Source organism: Ammospiza nelsoni, chromosome 1 (genome assembly GCF_027579445.1).
Source record: "Ammospiza nelsoni isolate bAmmNel1 chromosome 1, bAmmNel1.pri, whole genome shotgun sequence".
NCBI lineage: Eukaryota > Metazoa > Chordata > Aves > Passeriformes > Passerellidae > Ammospiza > Ammospiza nelsoni.
Window position 1 is genome coordinate 111,258,724 of NC_080633.1, and position 16,652 is coordinate 111,275,375.

General features: G+C 36.8%; 1 protein-coding gene across 1 annotated transcript in view; it reads right to left on the minus strand.

Moving 5' to 3' along the window:
• The window catches only part of NOL4 (nucleolar protein 4), a 186,617-nt gene that overhangs the window by 38,340 nt on the left and 131,625 nt on the right, over positions 1–16,652 (minus strand). The window contains exons 7-8 of the mRNA XM_059474206.1: positions 10,401–10,580; positions 9,474–9,665 (exon numbers count right to left, since the gene is read on the minus strand). Of these exons, the coding sequence (XP_059330189.1) occupies positions 9,474–9,665; positions 10,401–10,580 (372 nt within the window). The remainder of the gene's footprint in view (positions 1–9,473; positions 9,666–10,400; positions 10,581–16,652) is intronic.

Sequence of the window (16,652 nt, forward strand, 5' to 3'; positions counted from 1 at the left end):
GTTCTGAAAATCTCTCAATTCCCAAGCTGAGGGTGAGATTCAAAGGCCTTGGAAAACATGGCAAAAGTGATATCATTCAATTTTGCAGAAGGAAGCCTGCAGATCTCAGCCAAAAGGACATTTTGCAGGTTTCCAAGCTACCCTCTGCAGAGCTGAGAGCTGAGTGCTGGTTCCTACAAGTTTGGAACTACAGCAGGAAATGTGGGAGCCAAGGAGAACTTTTTCCAAGGGCTCCCAGACTGCCCCCACAATCCCTGGATCCACAACCTGCCAACTGAACTAGCAGAAAACCAGATTTAATTGTATGTCAAAATAGAAAACCCTTGACAAACTAACATTTCTTAAAGGGGAAAATAAAAGGCATTACCAAAAAATTCCCAACCAGATTTAGCTGTTTGGAATGTGCTTAGTGTTGTCTGAGGCACACCCTTCACAGCTCCAGTCTGGTATTTCTCTCACTTCACAGTGATGTAAAGCAGGAAATAACTATTCTGGAACTACCCATGTGTAAAACAAAAGTAAAGAAGAAATCCTGTAAATTAATCTACCAGAAGTAGCAAATCACAAGGCAGGATAACATTTTTGACATTTTGAACCAAGGACAGATAGAAAAGACGTGAAAATTTTAATAGTAACTCTCAGGTGAAGAGATGAATAAAACTTCAAAGGAATCTGGTGAACAGTGTAAAATACAGACCTTCTGAGAAGACTGTATGTCCATCACACAAAAGCAGTACACAGAATTGCTTTGTATTTACTTGGAAGCATGATACTGCTCGTGACTGCCCGAAGCAGGAGTCACATTTTGAACACACATCCGGTTTTGGTTTTTACATCTCCTCAGCTGACACACAGCTTACATCCAGCCTCTAACACAATGCAGGTGAAGAGCATTCTGATACACCATGTAAGGAAAACCTGCTAGATTGCATGTGCACATGGATGCCTTTGTTTATAACAATTTCTGAAGTGACTGACATTTAGGAAGTGGTTGGAATTCCTTCAGTAACCCATGGGAAATGACCAATCATCTCCAGTCCTCCCATATTTGAAACTATTTTGAGACCACTACAGAGCCTGTAGATGACAATGACAGCAAAGCAACATGCACACTTAACCACCTCATTGGATATGCACTTTTGTATGCATTTGTGGGAAATAAATTTTTTGTCCAAATTGGCTTGAACTTTTTATCCACTCATCCATTTTTCTCTTTCTGAAGAGTTTATAAATCATTGACAGATATACTTTTGAAAACTGCCTAATGGAAAATCAGATAAGTCAATACTTCTTTCTAGTCTAATAAGTGCTGTTTTGCCTTAAAGTATGTTAAACCTAATGAAGACCCTTTCATGACTTTGATGCTCCTTAAATCTGGGTATCAACAATCAAAGCATCTTACAACAAGCCTTTCTGGAGTTACAGAGTAGTCCTGCAAGGTTGCTGAATTTTAGTAGTTGAAATCTGAAATCCTTGGCCTAGTTCATCTAGAAATTAGCTCTCTTGGTATAATCTCTGACTCTTTAATAAAGGAGAGACTAGCCTGTTCAATATGCTGTAAAATGTGCATTTTCATATAACAACTGTATGGAGCATCATGAAGTCTGCTGTTTAAAGTGAGGTACTATTGCAATATCTTCATGTGAAACACCAAATTTTTTTTCTTCCATAGTCATATAATTCTTGTATTTCTGCACAGAATCTAAAAAACTTCTATGTTTTAATTTCTTATGTCAATTTTTGGCATAAATTTACTAATTATTTATATACTACATAACTGATTGTATTTCAGTCTAAACCACTAGGAGCAGTATAGTCACTAAAAAGAATTTTGCAATTTACTCTGCATGCTGTCCCCCCGTGGTTAGAGATCCATTGTCCTCAAAATTACTCCCTTGGCATGTTTTTGAGATCCAGTATAAATAAAAGCCAAAGCTGTCATACAAAAGTTTGGTCTACATACTTTCACACTTTACATTGGTCTGGCTCAGTTCTGAGAAAACACAGCTATGTTTAGTCAGATAATGGGCACACGTGTACCCCTGATGAAATGCCAGACACCATAAGCTGATGTGTGCATAAATACTACCTTCTAGTTTAGACTAATTAACACTGAAAATTACATCTTTCAGTATAATACAGTTGGAAACACATAAACATGCAAGCTACTTCATTTTCTTCACAGACACAATATAATAATATTACTTCTAATATAAATCATAGAGTCACAGAATCATTTAGGTTGGAAAAGACCTGTAAGATCATTGAGTCCAACCACTAAAACAACACTCACAATTTCCCCCAAGTGCTGCATCCACATTTTTTTGAAACACCTCCAGGGACAGCAACTCCACCACTTCCCTGGACAGTCTATTCCAATGCTTCACCTTCAGATGAAGGAATTTTTCCTAATAGCCAATCTAAATCTGCCCCGGCACAAGTTGAGGCCATTTCCCCTACTCCTATTGTTTGCTGCTTGGGAGATTAATATAAATGTGAGAACAAGGAAGTATTTTAACTATTACTCAAAGTTGGAAAAAAATTGCTTTAAAATTTTTCAAAGTGATTTGGCATCCAAAATTGAAGATGAATGCCCAAAATACCTCACTGACAATAACTACATTTTTCCAAAAGTACCACCAGGCACTTCTTTGCATATTGGGCTCCCAAAAATTAGATACTCCCTAGTGCTCTCCTGCATGTCAGCTTTCTCCTCAGGTATTGCAAGACCAATTCATTCCCAAAATTAAATACTACAAATATGCCACAATTCTTTCATAATAAATTATTAAGATCTAACACCATGGCCTAAAATGCTCAACATATTTGTAACGGTGTGCAATATCTAAATAGCAATCTTTCATTGAAAACATGCAAAACAGATTACAAGACAGGGAAGACATGATCTTTAAATAAGGGTTTTCAATCAGAACAATGCAGTGAAATGTATAACAGAACTGTCATGCACAGCAGAATAGCAAAGGACTCAAAAACCCTTTTAAAGAGTATTTTTGAATTTAAAGACTGAATGAAGTACAGCACTGCACTATATTAGACGAACTTTTATAGTGGCCACAAACTGGAAGAGGGTAGATGTAGATTAGATATTGGGAAGAAATTCCTTGCTGTGAGGGGGGTGAGGCACTGGATTGGGTTGCCTAAAAAAGCTGTGGCTGCTCCATTCCTGGAAGTGTTCAAGGCCAGGTTGGGTGGGGCTTTGAGCAACCACCTCTAGTGAAAGAAAGGTGTCCCTGCCCATGGAGGTGGGGTTGGAACTAGATGAATAGTAAAGTCACTTCCAACCCCAAACAATTTTGTAATTCTATGATTTGTTAGTACAGAATAGTGGAATATGAACAACTGGACTGGCATTTTAATGCCTGTAGCCCTACATTTCAGTTGGATTTGATATATTTTGCTCAATCTCATGGTCTTGTGATAAATACCCTGTTGTTAGAAGACACAATGAAATAGCTAGAAATATTTTCTTAAATGGCGGAAGAGGCTTGTTGAAACATCTAGTGATGTTCAAATCATTTTTTAAAGTTTTCAGCTTTGAAATACATTGAATTGAAACATTGCACCGTGATTATGATGATACCTAAATAAATCCAAGTATATCTTAACAAATCCATATTTCTGTCTAAAAGTTTAGCAAATGACTCTTTCCAATCAACCACCATGCTGCTGTTGCTGCTGCTATGCCCACATATGGGATCAAGTCTGGCTCTGCCTATTTGAGCAATTTCAGCAGGGCTAGTGGAAATTCTAAACTACTTATGTGAACAACAAACAGCAAGAATATACATCTGACTATGTACATAAAAACAAAGTATTTTGTCAAAAGTAGTCATCCAGGTTTCTTTTTTGTTTCATTATTGACTTAAGAGACACCTGGGGATGAACCTCTCCAGACTGGTTCATCTAAGTGCTTCACTGACTGCTGAGGGAGCCAAAGTCACCTAATTTCTTTAAGAAACCTAGGCAAAATTATCTCTATCTAAGATTTATCTGGTATTTCAGAGTGACAGAGAACTCCAGGAATTGTCCTGCTGACCAAACTCCTTCAGAGTCAGATGAGGATTGTATTGAACACTGATAGCACTTTACTAGCAAAACTCCAGAGGAATTAGGAAAACGGAGTATGATATAACATTATTTACTGTTTCCCCTAAAATAATACACTGAGTTGGCTTCCTATCCTTAAACCATTGGCATAGGCCAGTTAATCAAGTAACCCTGCATCAAGAGCTCTCAATCTAAGTCAGAATCATAGTATCAAAAACCACTAAAATATTTACCTTTTTTTCTGATTTCAAGCTTACAGGTAAACAGATTAAACATTCTTTTAACCTATTCTTTGTTTTTCAATAAAAAATTGATTTTGTTCTACATCAGAGCTTACTGCTATTTCAGAGGGGATTACTTTTATTCTAAATTCAACAAAAAAATTGAAATAAATGTCAAAATTTGGTTCCTATATTTTCTTCTTTCACAGGATGTAGAAGACTAAGTCCTATCAGGTTAGTAGGTATTTTTCACTTTTAGTTTCAATTCTATTTTTCCAAATACCATGCCTTTTTTGAGCTAACTTCTTCACATTATGCAAGGCTAAGGGAAAAATTGTTACATCTTCAACTCCTCACTTTTCCAAAATTGCCTATACTTTGAAAAGTCATTGAAAAGCAAAAGTTATCTGGGGAAGATTTAGTAGGAAGTTCTTAAAAATCAGAGAAGTATTCACTTAACTGTTCTGTGGTGAAAAAAAAGAACAGCATATCTAAGAGCCTTAGAAAAACTGATCCTAGAATATTTTTTCAAGACTATATGAGATCTAATGGTAAAAGTCAAATTTTATGAGACAGTAGCCTTGGCCTATTTCAATCAAGTTGCCCATCAGACAAGTTAGCCACTACCAAAAAAGGGAGAGATGCTTAGAAAGGGAAGTGCCCAAATGACAGAGTTTGGGTATAATACAAAGCAACAACTCTATTAGTATTTGTAACTTCATGTAACTGTTATTGTGATAATTTTCTTAATGCTTCCCAGCTTGTTAATCAATTAGACATGCATCCCTGAACCCACAGATCCTCATTTTCCTGAAAATGCCTATGACCTTTCCAGACATAAAAGCCTGGAGGACTGAAAACCCATATGACTGCAAGAGCAGCTGGACTTTTCAGCACTAAATTCAATAATCATTGAAAGATTCCTCTTTCTAAAACTAAAAAGCAGAACCTAGACACCTAACCCAAGCAACTTTAATGAGGCAGCTTTTGGAAAACATCCCCTTTCTGGAAACCAGGTGCCACCGAAGTTGCTCAGTCTCAGTACGGACATATGACAAGCCACAAGACACATTCAAAACACCTTGATTAACATGAGCACAGTTGTAAATTGTTAAAACACCTCCCTCAGCCAACTGGCACAACCAAGTGACAGCAGCAGTGAAAGATACAGAGCTTAGTTATTTGTTCTTGAGGCTGGCAATAGGACAGAAGGAGCTGGGATGAGCAACACTGGGGCCTGGATCAGGAACTGTCTTTGGGTCTAGTGTGACTCTTCTCCCACACATCCAAACTTGTCTTTGGACAATGAAAAGCATGGCTAGCCTTTTCTCTCCAACACAAAACACTTTGATACTATTGTTTTCTATTACAGTAGTATTTAGAAGGAAGGTTTCCTTTTTCTTAAAAATAAAGGAAGGATCTCTTAGTGAATGATAAAATCTTCTTGCATTGGGATGCTCGCAGAAAAAATGGCATATCTGTGAAAAAGATACTGTAAGATGCACTTTCAAATTGAATGCAGTGAGATTGATCGTAGGAGATTGTGAAGATGGGAAGAAGCAAAGAATAGTAAGAAAATGTGACTATTAAGACAATTGAACCTCATTTGATTATTTCTAGTATCTAAAGTTTTTCTGGACTATCTGCAGCATCTGTCTACTAACCCTTTTTAATTGGCAATTCTTTTTCACAGAGGCTGGGACAAGTCTAAACAAAGGATTTGAAAAACAGTGAAACAGACCATCTGAATATTGCAGGGAGAAATTTTCTCCTGCATACCCTACAGAGGTCACAAAACACCTAACATATATACAGGAATTCTCGTTGATATCAGTCCTTGAAACTGAGGAAGTAATTTCTTTCTTTTGTTTTTGGGCTAATGAAGAGAAAAAGAAATAATTCCTTTAAGAATATAAAAAACTTTTAAGTTCTCAAAGCAATACAGCACAATGCAGGCAGAAGCACAACCTAGAAATCCCATCCAAATGCCAGTGATTTTGGTATTTGACAGACTTCCCTCCCAAGGAAAGCTTCTGAGCAAGATTGTGGAATTTAGTAAGAGAACATTCTCAAGAGTCCATTAGCAAGAGACAGCGGGAGGGGAAAAAAATCTTACTATTCATGAGAAAAACTGAGTGCCTTATTGAGGTATGAACTTGTGTCAGAATGAAAACTGCACAACTGCATCTGCACAGTCAAATGGGCAGAGCTTTTCCAGTGCAGAAAAGGAGCTTCTCAAAGGCATATTTGTAACAAGAAGCTATGCAAGCTGCCTGAGAGTCCACAGACAGCTATCTGTCACAAAGAGAAGCAGAATAACTACAAGTAATCTCTTAAACATAATAATACTAAGAATCATGTTAATTAACAATATGAACACTCATGAGACTGAGCCTTTTTTATTGCCTCAAAGCTAGAACTGGCCTGTTATGCAGCAAGAACTGTCATTGGGATTACAGGCAGCAAATAACTGACAGAATCAGGCTCCAGGCTTGCTTTTTCATCTTTTGCATGCAGTTTTACACTAATTTAACACAGTGTTTACATTTTCTCTTCACTTTCCGGTATGACGCTGTAGATAACTGCAAGGTTCCACACCCAGTCTGAACTGTCATATGCCATGAAAGAGAATATTCTCTTTTTCTCATGCTACTAGATGGTCAAAATGTAGCATTTTTGAACCCGAAGAAAATAAAAAACTTGTATTTAACATGTGTATAGCAAAAGACATCTCCTGTGGAGGTTATTATCTGACACCCTATTTCATATAACAATGGTACTGGTACTGCTGCTGAGCAGATCATTATTCTGGTTTGCTGTATTTGAGGGTAGCCCCTTATTCAAAGCAACACCATTGTGTCCCTTCATGATTGTTTTGAACTAATGTTATTATCCAGAAAAAATTATTCTTCTCCATTACCAAGATGGTAAGGACGTTTAAAACAATCAAGTAGTCAAATGCCTCTGTCCATGGTAGCATTTTTAAAAGTGCCTGTAATCAAGAGTTGATGATTCAGTAACATAGAAACCAGAAAATAATTTAAAAACCCAAAGGGATACACCCTAAATTTCAGAATTATTCAAGACATACACATAAAATGCTGCTTATTCTCTTAGGAAGCTGATGGGAGCTCCTCCAGAGACTTTGGACAGTCTTTGGCTTGTATTCCTACCTGCAAACAGGGACACAGGACAAATATCCCTTCAGGCCCAAGAGGGCTGCAGTCTTTGGCATGTGTTCCAGTGCCTTGTCACTTCCATTCATGGGCAAAAAGTCAGTGTTTTAGAGGGTGATTTGTTTGTTTTAAAGGACATAAAGCCCATCATAAACCGTTATTATAAAACCAGGAAATCTTTCTGAGCTATAAAGATTGCCTATTGGGATCATATTCCCAATAATCTATGCTCCTTTTCCCCTTCCAGGAAAAATTTGATCCTGCAACCTTTGTTCATATGAAAGTAACAAATGTGCACTAAAGTCAAGCCAACCCAGGTCTCATGGATTAGACTGAAGCCCCTTCTTCATATTGCAAAACAGTTGCACAAATCTTTCAGATTACAAAAATGAGCCAGTTTACATAACTGCTCATCAGCATGAAAAATGATGGTAATAAGGCCATAAATTGGAACAGAGAGGAGACTGGCTAGCATTGGCTAATTTTGTAAATATTTTCAATTGAAAGTAAAGCTAAATAAAATATTTGTCTTCATGAAAGCTGAAATTTATGTTGATGAATTATTGTCAGTGAGTAGATGCAATTTAATACTACTTAGTATATTGTAGGAAATATTTATTTTCTATCTGTCCTTTTTTGTTTGTTTTGGTTTGTTTGTTTTTTTTTTGTTAGGGCTAAACAATCTGCTATGTACACCACCAGTCAATCTTTGGCACTTCTGGCTGTACAGATGTCCTGTATTCTACCTTTCTTCGTCTGAGCTTCCATTGTTCAGAAACAGTGTTATCCCAATGTTTCAAATAATAAAACCATGCCGTTGATTTGAATCCAAAACACACACAAAAATTTAGTTTCTGTCTTTGCTTTTGATGTTATCAAATAGTGGTCTTACCCTACAAATAAGCTTGATATTTTGTTCTTAAAACTGTCAGCTACCATCTTAAACAACATATGGTACTCATAAATATTCTGCAAAAAACTGCAGGAAAGAGAAAGACAGAGAGAAAGAGAAAAACAGTAAAATGCAATCATCTCCAATGATTTTAATGTAATCAATGGGTTTGCAGATGATTCATTAAAAAAATGGTATGTTTAATCACTAAATGATACCTATTTTTAATAATGAGGTGGTTTTGTGGTTATCTTAAGGCCAGAGAGGTAGCTAAGACATTAAACACAAGGTGTGTAGCTATCTAGTTTCTTATGACTTTCCTCCATTTTGGAAATACAGATGTTTTCTAGAGATAATGAAGCTGCCAGTTAATGAGAAGACTTCATTCACCCATTTTTGTGCTACTGAGTAATATTAAAATAACAATGTCTGAAAACACTGTCAGTTGTATACCATTATAATCTTCATGAGATTTGATTCAATTATAACTACTAAACCATTGGAATGCTCAAATTGTAAGTTTGACCAAACATGTTTGGTTTACAACCATTAAACATGTTTTGCACACTTATATATCAACTGAAAGCTTTCAAAGGAGTGACTTTCACTGATCAGCAATTGGCTACGGTGTACAAGAAAACACCCAAAGCCAAAGCCATTGCCACTATGATGTTACTTCACTGGGCATTTTCTTGAGGGTCAGTTTTACAGAGCTCACTGGAATCCAGCTAGCAGAGGCATTTTAGAGAAAAATCCATCTTACAGCAAGACTTTTCCGGGCAAAAATCTGTCACTATAACTTAAAGCAAGAAATAAGTCACTGTATAGTCCATAGTTCAGTTTCCCTCCTTATGCCTTGCTTTGCTCTTCTTTTTCTACAGATCCATATTAGTTCATTTTGTGAACTGTACTGTCTTATAGCACTTTTAAATCGAGGGGAATAAATTCAGGAAGAATGAAGGAGGGAAAAAAAGAAATCTCTGACCTGGTATTACCAAAAAAAAAGAAAAAAAACAAACAAAAAATAAAGACGCTAAGATGAAAACAAAATAGTGCCATGGATTTACATATGGGGTTTTGATGGAAACTAGGGCTGGGTTTTAAGTCAAAACTCACCATCTCAAAACCACTTCTTTTCATCCGCCTGCAGGACTTGAGGTAAGTACGTATGCGTTTTCTGGCACGCTCTTGATACTCAGGGAATTGTCGCCTGCATGAGTCAATGATAGCCTGGATCTTTTCTTTGGGCTGCTTAGAGATTGGGACCATTCGGTCCAAGTTTTCATCTACAAACAGCCTGACAAACATCTGTTGGCAAGAGGGAGACAGAGGAGATGGGTTTGGAGGGCAGCTCTCTTCTCTTCCTAGCTTCCTGGCTTGATTACTGATAGGAAGACAGTTTTTGTTTTCTATCCACGGAAGAGCTTTGTAACGGGAAGCCAGAAATATAAAGCAAACAGTTCTTTAAAGGGTTTTTTGGGATGGGGGTGGGTTGGGTTTTAAAAAATAGACAAGAAAAGAAAAGTCTATAGGATACAGAACTTGTGAGATAAACCAGAACAGACCGTGAAAATAGGCACTACTTAAGTTTCATTATTAACAATAAGCTGTGATTGCTAATCATTTTATTGAACTGACTCACATTTTTTTCTTTGTTTGAACAATTGCTTGTGTTTTCATGCATAATTATATACATTGAGAAAGCAATAGAGAACAGCTGACCACCAGAATGGTCTCCTGACAAAACTAGCTACAGCCTCTTTCCATTCAGTGGGTGAACATGCACATCCACATAGCCACACACATGGTCACACATGCACATAGAGAACAAAGCTTTGTTTTCCTCACTGGTAAAGATGGCACTCTGCCTCAAAATTCTAAATGAAACACAGCAAATCTGTCGTCTGTTGGCAAGAGTTTAATGTGCATTAAAATAATAATTGAAATAAATCCCGCAAATTAATGTGCCTTGTCAGACTTACCCAAAAACAACAATGCAAAAGGAACAGAAGAAGTAAAGAAGGTGAGTGCAAGAGGGCTTACGTTAAAAGCTTTCAGTCGCTCAGCTTCTACCCCATCTGATTCATTAACCTTCTCAGGATCCTCTTGCTCATCATGGTCATCCTCATCCTCATCTCCTCGATTCAGAGACAGATCTTCAGCACCTCTGCCTACACTCTCATTCTTGCCAGAGTCATAGCTTGAATAGCTATGTGCAGGGGACTGAAAATAGAGAAAAAGAATATGCTTGCAAAAATTCTCAGCAAAAATAAGGTCTTACTTATCAAAAAATTCTCAGTAAATATTTCAAGAATTCCATTAATTCTTTTTATACTTTGTTCAACATAAAGCACTCCTAATCTTTCCAAGAGCAAACAATGCACAATTATATTAATTTCAGTGCTTTAAAAAATGTGACTGACTGCAAATTCAGTAAATCTATTAACAAATTAATTACCCATAATGACTACAGTTAACATGAAATCTATGCATACAGCCTTGTGTAAGTACTACCTACAGAAGTTTCTTATAAATACTAACTTTTTTTGTATTAATCAAAATGTAAATAAAGGATAGTTGATTTGAACAAAACTCCAAAGAAGTAAAATTTAAACATTTCAAGGCAAAGAGGATTCATGTAGGAAATACTGTTATTCATCCAATGAATATTAAATATTATCAAGAGATGCAAAAATTTATTCAAAATAAGGATATGATTATGTTCTAGTTTCACTTGCAAAACCCCAGAATGAATTAGAGATATGTAGGTTTACATTTTGAATGCTCTCTGAGAATCATGTTGTAAAACCATTTCCTCTTTGAAAACCAGCATTCAGAACTTTCCCCTGAGCAGAAATTCATTTTGTTGGATAAAACAGATGACCATCTCAATAAAGTGTATCCACTTGTAGGACCAAAACATTTCCAATTACCAAAAGTTAATACAGTGCATTTTCCCTTGCAATATCAAGTCCTCAGCTGCCTGTTCCCACTGCATACCCTTCAAACTGCAGACCATAAAAAGGCATCAGTAACAGAAAGCCTTCCACAATTTAACATTCTACAACATAAAACTTAAAGATCAAAGCTTTTCCCCAGCCACAAAAACATATCAGACAGTATCTTCATCAGAGTCATCACATTCATATTTAGGTCAATCAGAGCAAAATTTTATTTCTATATCTTAATGCTGTAATATTTCAATATTTTTCCCTCTTGCTTCAAAGCATTCTGTAGTCTGAATCAGGTGCCACATGACAAATTTCACACACACACACACTTTTTTTAGATGCCTCCTCCCTTAATGTCAGCAAAAGTCAGGAGCATAATCCTTCAAATAAAAATACATTTCAAATGGCAAGCCTTGAACCACATTCCAAGCTTCCTAAAATTATCTTTATTTTAGGGTATTTCACCAGCCAGAGAATTAATCTGGACAGTGAGGTAGAAGGGAAGGAAAAACAAAACCATTCATCCGTAAGGTGTATTTTTTTGCCTTATAGTCTTACTTCAGCTTCTTTTTTTCCCTTCTCCTGTTTTTGTTTCCATCTTTGGTCCTCTGTACAGAGTGTTTTAGAGTCACTTGCCTTGCCTTAACAGCACTCATATACCAAGCCTTCCTTTTTTCTATATCCTCCCAGACTATATTCTCACAGTACTCATCCCCTGGCGTTCCAGTTTTTAATCCCTAATGCTCCTAATATGAGAATTTGCAGTCTCTCTCATCCCCTTCCCTGAATCTCTTCACTCTCTGGATCATTCTTCATTCCCTAGACCCTTACAGCAGATATAGGAAGAGTGAGAAAACATGAGAACAAACCAGATGAGCTGTCCTGGAGATAAAAACAGCTTCAACAAGTAGCAAGCTCAGCACCACCTCTTCTGGGGCAAGGAATTAGCCAGGGTTAAAGATGGCAGATGCAAGATGGCATGGGAAGATAAGGCTTGCAAGAGCAGCAAAAAACAAAACTCCAGTTCTTGATACACTGATAGCTTGTCTTGTGAAGATGCTGAGTCTCTACATTGCTGCCCAGTCAGGTAAGTTCAGGGTCCATCCTAAAGGAGGTGATGGCTGTGTTTTATCAGAGTGTTTAGCATGTGTGAGCAAAAATGTTTAACCTGGCCAATGGCTACCAAAAGGCCAACAGCTGAGCCTGGTGGCCTGTAACAAAGGAAAGAGTGATTTCCCTTAAACCTAAAGAGATTATCAAAAGACATGTTTTTTAAAAAAAGAAAGTTACAATGAATTAATTGCTACTTTTGTACAGTGCTATGCAGTAGTAGATCTGACCTATGCTGCAAGACTTGTTCTTCTGTAGTTCTTTGTTTCACCCATCACTACAGCTGTATAGCATGCAGAAGGCTTTGAGATAATCAAAAAGCCATTTCATATGCTAGGCACCACACAAAGCATAGAAGCTGCTAAAGAAACCTACTAACTGAAATCCTTGTTGTGCAGACACTTGATCTCACATGTGTCATTTCATCAGACTAAATCCAATTAGAGTACTCGTGTGCACAAAGTTAAACAGATGCAAAACTGATTTCAGTATGTACATATGTTTTGGCTGGATGCCAAGATCATAAATTATGCACCAGCATTGAGATTTCCTTTCGTGAAGGAAACAAATTCAGGTCAAAATGGCTTAAGTATATCTTTTAAAAATGCAACAGTCGGGATGATTTTTTTGTTTTCAGCTCTGTTTTGTTTTGTTTAGTTATTAAAGAAAGTATTGCATAGAGAGCCCTGCCCAACATCTTCTCTAAAGTTTTTATTTAAACAACAACTTTAACATCCTAAATGAAGTGTGGGGAAAAACAGTCTGAGAAAGTTGCATGGCTGGAATCCATATTTATTCACTGTGAATTTGAAGACTGTGTACAGTACCAGGAAAAAGAGGTGTTTTTCTCCTAGCTGTTTCATTAGCAAACTGAGGAAGAAAAAAAGCTCACTTTGAGTTTGCAAAAGCTCAGTTAAGAACAAAATTTCTGCCTTTCTGTATTTCTACACAGATGAATACTGATTCAGAGAAGAAAGAGATGTCTCTCCCTTGTGTTGACTCTGCAGTTGTGCAAAAGCCAATAAGGAATTCCTTTTGCTACTCTGTTAAGTAGCTGCAGTGCTAAACAAGGGGTGGGAGAGTAGAGGACAGATCATAGTTCATACACAATACCCAATTTTAGGTTTTGCACTTTCCTTTCAAAAGGCTCCTCCCACCTTTGACAGACAGGAACATGCTCATTCAGATTCCTCCACAGACCTTGACAAATACATTTTATGGTCCTGCAGTAAACTAGACTGAAGTGAACTTGGTTAAAATGTTTTGGTTTTGCTTGTTTATTTGTAGATTTCTTTTTTTCCAATATTTGCCAGTCTGCTTAAGACAAGAGTCAGTTCTTGGTTTCAGTTCACCACCTGAAAGCAAAAACCTTTGTGCTGACACGAAAGTATGAGCATGGAGGGAAGCATACACATCTCTGTTGATAGCAATGAAAGATTACATCTTGGTGGAGTGGAAGCACTAGTAAATGTAAGATGTTTCACAGGTGAATGCTTTGTGCTTAAAAACTGAAGGCTGGAGAAAAAAGTGACAGCAATCAGAAATTAATCAGTGAGAACTTAGCCAAGGCTAAAGACAAGAGCCTTTCCTTCCCCAAACATTTAGATGATTATCCAGCAGTCTTAAAAATACTGAGATGCTGCTATTTATATTGTGACCACTTTGTCCTTACCCTTTCTTGAAGGTTCAGAGTTCATTATCTTCATTCCTTCCTTGCAATAATAAGTACTAGGCAGTACTGCTTTATCAAAATGAAAGTAAATGTTCATGCCTAATGACCTATTTTTAGGAGGTTATAACATGAAATAGCAACCTCTTTCTAAGACATTATAAGTCAGCAACAACATTCACCTGAAGTCAAATCAGAGAAGAGGAGACCTGGGAGGACATCACAGTATCACCTACTTTATCCTGCTGCATCAGAACAAGGTCAGATGGTCACTCCTGACCACTGTTTCCCAGTGCTTATCTTAAGACTTCCAGTGCCAGAGATGTCATGCATCCACCAGACAACCTGCACCAGTGTTTCACTGTCTTCAGAACTATTAAAACATTTTTAACACCGACCTCTGACTTCCATAAATGTATTAAGCCTATTTCTTTTTCATGTGTCTACCGTAGATTGCAATGGAGGAAAGGTTTGGTTTTGGAAGAAGAGAGCATTTTCTTCCCTCTTCATGACACTTTTTCCAACAACTGAGGACTGTTATCACATCCCCTCCCCTCAGTCTTCTCTTCCCAATAAATTCATTTGTGCTATGAAACCCATGTTTTTCATGGATATTTTCCATCTGATTTGAAACCTTCTCAAAGAGCAGCTCCCAAAATTCTAAAATTTGATGCCTTTATATGAAAAATATATTTATTTTTTGATCAATTTATAGCATGCTTACAGCAGAAAAACCTTATCATTTTATTTGCAGAAGAATACCCCAAAGATGCAAAAGATAGCAGTGCAGAAACCCCACAGTTGCCAACAGAAATCGTGCTGTTATTTTATGAGGACTAAAGCAGAAGTAATCTGTAACATTTAAAAATATAAAATCTACCAAAGTGCTTCAGTGCCTGCTGGGGTTCAACACTGGTGTGTGGCCATTGGACAGGGTTGGGAGGATGACACCACATGAACTCACTGCAGGAAGCTTCTCCCAGCAGAGACTCTTGGCTACCCTGGTGAGTGTACAAAGATGGCACTTGATTACCCAACCAAAATTAATTCAGTGATAGAAAGCTAATTACTGAGGGTGACTATTTGAAATGACCAAAAACTGGAACAATGATGTCTTTGTGACTTTAAAAATGCCAACATGGAACAAAAGACACCACCTTTTCAGGGAAAAATGCTTCTGATGGAAGTGTGGCAATTCTTTTTTTTTTTAAATGAAGCTTCATTTTTCACATTTACATTACATTTTACATTTACATTTAGATAGAGACTTTTACATCAATTTGAGTAGTGTGCAATTCTTTCAGTTAGTTACATCAGACACTCACAAACCACAGAACTCCTGTGAGCAAGAGAGACTTGAATGTTTGAAGAGCTGGCAAGACAGCAGCAGAGGTCTCCATGCTGCATGGAAAGGAAAGGGGTTAGGAGGCAGGCAGAGATGAAAACACTTCACTGGCTCTGCATGATTCTCTTCTAGAAATCTGCCTCCACATCGGTAAAAGTTACTAAATCTTTTAAATCAACATATAAAACCCTATTCTAAAGCTGACAGAATTCTGCTTGTTCCCAGTTGTACATCCAGCCCTTTCTTCTTTTTCCTACATTTCAGTATTTCCCTCTCTGCCACTGAATGCACAAAAATCTAAAATTTCAGCAACTACTCTTGCAAATTATATGTGCTTTTCTGCATACTTTCCCATGTGCTATTGTGTAGCAAAAATATTTTCATAGAAACTATTTCTATGACACAGAAAGGGATTAGAACATTCTGATGACAATGGATTTGATTGTTTTTTCCAAAATGATCAATTAAATTAGAACTTTATTTTATTTTTTTTCACATTTACATTTTTAACTGATTCTACATATGACAAAGTTTTTGAAAAATTCATAAAAACTAGCTTTTGGTAAACTGATATGAGTGAGAAGTATGCTTTTTATTTGACGTATAAAAAAATTAAAGTTAAGCCTGAAAGTTTAAAGGAAAATTCACGTCCTATCACTTTCCCTTAAAAATATATTTGAAATTAATATTGTACTGTTAGAGTTCCACTTCATTCCTGTGCAAACTGTGAGTTCTCCATATAGCAGGGAACTTGCCTACAGGAGGTAGTTGTGTTTCACTTTGGTTTTATTTTTGTCATTAAATTTATAATACTTGTAATATAAATAACACATTAGAAAACATTTAATATTTCTGGCATATGCATGCTCTTTTGCTATTGAAATACTTGAAAACATTAAAAAAATATCCTAATTTTCCTCCTCTATTCAAATAGAAGGCAGGAGGCATAACTGAATACTCAGGTTCAGCTATTATCCTAAGGAATTTGCCATCAGTTTTTATGGATAGAAGTCCAAGTCTCTATTATTTTGCATTAATAAGCTATTTTCCTTCCACAACCTCTCTTAAATCCTATGCTTTTCTATCTTCCAGACTTTACTTTAGTTATTATCCTTTTTCATGGCCCCTTTAAACCTTCATCTTGTCACATGTGTGGAACTTTACTGTCCATCTCTTCTCATTTCAGGGAAGACTCTGAATTCCCAAATACAATTCCAGAA